At 44.6% G+C, this 4068-nt stretch overlaps 1 protein-coding gene across 1 annotated transcript; it reads right to left on the bottom strand.

The window, feature by feature from the left end:
• Positions 1 to 158: 158 nt before the first annotated feature.
• spcs2 (signal peptidase complex subunit 2) lies at positions 159 to 3130 on the bottom strand. The gene is made up of 5 exons (XM_017404998.3): positions 2997 to 3130; positions 1633 to 1716; positions 1004 to 1164; positions 575 to 709; positions 159 to 360 (listed from the first exon to the last, which is right to left on the bottom strand). Exons 1-5 carry the CDS (start codon positions 3036 to 3038, stop codon positions 174 to 176), a joined length of 609 nt encoding a protein of 202 aa, XP_017260487.1. The 5' UTR covers positions 3039 to 3130; the 3' UTR covers positions 159 to 173.
• Positions 3131 to 4068: the final 938 nt, after the last annotated feature.

The raw sequence follows: 4068 nt of genomic DNA, 5'->3' as shown, positions 1-4068 counted from the left end.
CGCAGAGGGCGCCGGTGTTCAGAGAAAACACAAACGAATAAAATTAGTCAAACTTTTAGAATCAGAACCAGTTTGTTCTGGATCAGTTTCCTCCACCTGATGAAGATGAACCTGATGTTTGAGACAAACTGAAACCAAAGAACCTGCCGGGCCGCAGATCTCCACAGAAGACTTTATTTAGTCTTCTTGTCCATGGCCAGCGTGTCGTGCAGTTTGGACACACTCTTCTCAAAGTGGTCCATGACCAGCGTCCCGTTCTCATCAAAGAACGCCGACACCGACTTGGTGAACTCCGCGTCCCTCGAGTTCTTTGTCTTCCCGTCGCAGAAGGAGACTCTGAGAGAGTACTGATCATCGAACCTGGAGAACATCAGGAAGATAGTCAGTGCTTTGTAGTGTAGTTTGTGCTGTTAGCATGTCTTCTGTTAGCGTGTCATGTTAGCATGTCCTGTTAGTGTGTGTCCTATTAGCATGTCCTGTTAGTGTGTGTCCTATTAGCTTGTGTCCTGTTAGCGTGTCCTGTTAGCGTGTGTCCTGTTAGCGTGTCTTCTGTGTATCTAGTTTAGTTTCTGACCGTTTCAGGGAGGACGACAGCTGCCAAACGTGGTCCGGATCCATCCCGGCCGGATCTTTCTGCAGGGCCACCAGGAAGATGTTCTTCTCCTTGTAGGACGTGTAGAGAGTCAGGATGCCCATCATGATGAAGTAAGTGATGAAGATGAGTTAAAGAACACACAAACTCCTCCTCATCATCATCATGGCAGATTAATTCCTCACATCTGTCTGATCTTTATTTCACATCTGGTTTTTCTGCATTCCCCAATGATTACAAAATATAATAAAAATAGGTAAACTCAGGTGAGGTAAACTCAGGTAAGCCCAGGCCAGGTAAACTCAGGTGAGGTAAGCCCAGGTCAGGTAAACTCAGGTAAGCCCAGGTGAGGTAAACTCAGGTGACGTAAACTCAGGTAAGCCCAGGTGAGCTCCAGCGCTGGAAGGATATGAGATGACGCAGCAGGCCAGCACCGGTCTGGACTCGGGGAACGGGTACAGGTAGTCCCAGACCAGCGCCAACATGGCGAACAGACAGGAAACCGTACAGATCATCAGCCGGCCGTCCACCAGCCGGAAGTTCTCCAGGTAACCGTACTTCTCCAGCAGCACCTGTAGGGGGCGCAGGTACACACCTGTTACAACTTTACAGACATGAGACGTTTATTTAAATCTGTGAAATATCATTAAAGATGAAAACAAACTAAATCTTTATATTTTAGGTTATTTGTTTTCCTGCTTCTGGTTTATATTTTATTTAAATAAATATTCTTAAAGATTGGCTTTATCCAGAATAAAACCTTGAAGTTCAAACTGATTCTGAAAGGCAGGAAAACAAAATAACGGTTTGTTTTTAAAGATGAACACTTTGAACCATGAATTTTCTTGAATTTGTTGTTTTAGGATCCACTAAAACGGTGAAGTTTGTAAATCAGGAAATCACCTTCGTGTTAAACTAAAGCTCAGGTTTAAGGTGAACTTCAGGATTATTTTTCTGTCCCTCTGGAGCTTCAGGGTTCGTGTCAAACATTGGTAATTATTCCTCAACAATCAGCTGGTTATGGTCAGAGGAGCTCAAACCTTCTTGGCAGCATCATCCAGGGAGTTCTTCACGGCCGCTCCGTCCCATTTATCGATCTTCACCGGCTTCTCGTCGATCCTCCACTGAAACACATCCGGACCAGAACAAGATCATTTATTAAACACAGCAGGTCAAAGGTCAGGCTCAGAACCCTTACAGGTCCCGTTCAGAGGTGGGTGACCAATAAGGTCCGAGTCTCTGAGGTCTGGACTCCTGCAGGACAGAAACCATCTGAGGCTTCAGCTCCAAGAACCACTCAGAACTGTCGCAACTTCTAAAGTGAACTCCAGCAGAATACACCAGAACCTTGGGGTTCTTTTGGATCAGGATGTCTTTTAAAACTGTTACCAGGTCTGCTTTCCTCCACCTGAACAATATCAGTAAAATCAAAAACATCTCGTCTCAAACGATGCAGAAAAACTGCTCTGAGCATCGATCCCGTCTAGGCTGGACTAGTTTAACTCTTTGTTCTCTGGGTGTCCAAAAAACTCCTTCAAAAGTCTTCAGTTGGTCCAGGATGCTGCTGCCAGAGTTCAGAGTTCTGAGGAGAGATCAGGTTCTCCAGTTCTGCTGTCAGGTGGGGGGCTGGGACCAGCTCACCTGTGGAGGTGCAGCTGAGCATCCAAAGGATCCAGGCGGAGCAGCTCAGGTCTTCCTGCTGCCCCACCTCCACCTCAGACTCTCTCACTCCTCACCTGGTCACGTGCAGCTCAGCAGGTCAGGTGGATGGATCAGTTTCTGGTGATTACAGTTGATTTGATTCGTTTTGTTAGAGGGCCCCCTCTGTTATCCAACCATCTGTCTCCATCTGAACCCACCTCCACCTGCGGGGCGTTAAAAACCGCTGCACGCGCTGCACTTTACTCACGCGCTTGTCAGACTGAAGCCGATCAGCTGCACCGACCGCCACTTTGACACATAATTCAACATTTTTCTGTTTTTTACTTCATTTTTATATCAAATCTGAAATTAAAATTAAAATTAGCATTTTGTGAGCGGAGTTTGGTGCGCGTGCCTGAAACATCTGGAACCAGAAAACGGAGCAGCGGTTCAACTCCGGAGGGGACAAAAAGGAAGATATATCTGTCCTCCGGGGACAAGGAGGAGGATTAATCTGTCCTCCGGGGACAACAAGTCCCGTCTGGACACATTTAACTCTGAGCTTCTCTTCATTTAAAACACCGAATTACTGCTTCAGTCTGTTAGCTTCAGACCACCGGAAACACCGGAAGCGCGAGGTGAAACCCGCCGCCCACACCAACTACGGAAGCCTGTGAGTGTGCAGTCTGAGCCTACAAACAAAAGAAAAACAACGGCTTCATTTTAAATCCGACAGAAAATAAATAAAACTTTATTTTCTTACTTTCTCCAGCAGCCCGCTTTTCCCGTTCCGCGCAGCAGCCATCTTTAACTTCCGTCGTGATCTGGACCGACGTGATTGGCCAAAAAATTGAGCTCACGAGGCTCGTCACCGCGCCTGCGTGGCAGCGGAGGATGTCTGCGCATGCGCGATCCAAATAAAAAAAAAAAAAATTAAACAATAACATTTGACAGAATCTATTTGATATAAATTTAAAATAAACAAAATCTAAAATAAAATTTACTATTTTAATCTTTTTAGATAAAATAGAAAAATACAAAACATTTAAAAAATAAAAATATATCCCAATTTAAAACCAAAAATACAGGTATGTATTATTAAATCACAATATGATGAAAACAAAAATATAAAGTATTTAACATATTTTATGTTGACTTTTAATAACTGGTTTATATTTAAAATGTAAAAATAAAAGAATAAAATTACATTCCTAAACGTATTGATTTTCACACACGGAAACAAACTGAGGAGAGGACTTGTCTCAGATCCAGACCCTTTGGAGACCCGTCTCAGACCCAGACCCTCTGGAGACCCGTCTCAGATCCAGACCCTTTGGAGACCCGTCTCAGACCCAGACCCTTTGGAGACCCGTGTCAGACCTGAACCTGATACTAACTCAGATAAATGTTTTTCTGTTCAGATCAAGTCAAACCATGAAACCTCCGTCCGGAGTTAGACGGGTCAGCCCGGCAGGACGGGTTCTAACAGAACTGAGATCCGGACCAGATGTCTTTGCTCTCTAAGTGATCCATCCTATGAAGCTCCTTCAGAATCCAGATGTTAGGGTGATGTTGAGGACCGCAGCGGGCTGAACTCGGTGACCTTTCAAACCAACTGAGGTTAACTGAGGTTAGACAGGGTAACTGAAGTTAAACAGGTTAACTGAGGTTAACTGAGGTTAGACAGGTTAACTGAGGTTAACTAAAGTTAGACAGGTTAACTGAAGTTAGACAGGGTAACTGAAGTTAGGTTAACTGAGGTTAGACAGGTTTACTGAGGTTAAACAGGTTAACCGAGGTTAGACAGGTTAACTGAAGTTAGACAGGTTAACTGA

This window comes from Kryptolebias marmoratus, unplaced genomic scaffold (genome assembly GCF_001649575.2).
Source record: "Kryptolebias marmoratus isolate JLee-2015 unplaced genomic scaffold, ASM164957v2 Scaffold35, whole genome shotgun sequence".
Lineage (NCBI taxonomy): Eukaryota > Metazoa > Chordata > Actinopteri > Cyprinodontiformes > Rivulidae > Kryptolebias > Kryptolebias marmoratus.
This window is presented reverse-complemented; position numbering and strand designations above follow the sequence as displayed.

Excerpts from the sequence above, each read along its gene's own strand:
- spcs2 (XM_017404998.3), bottom strand. The coding sequence starts at position 3,038 with ATGGCTGCTGCGCGGAACGGGAAAAGCGGGCTGCTGGAGAAA. Across the intron at positions 710-1,003 it reads CTGGCCTGCTGCGTCATCTC|TTACTTCATCATGATGGGCA; the intron begins ATATCCTTCCAG and ends CATCTTCATCAC. Across the intron at positions 361-574 it reads CTGTCGTCCTCCCTGAAACG|GTTCGATGATCAGTACTCTC; the intron begins GTCAGAAACTAA and ends GATGTTCTCCAG.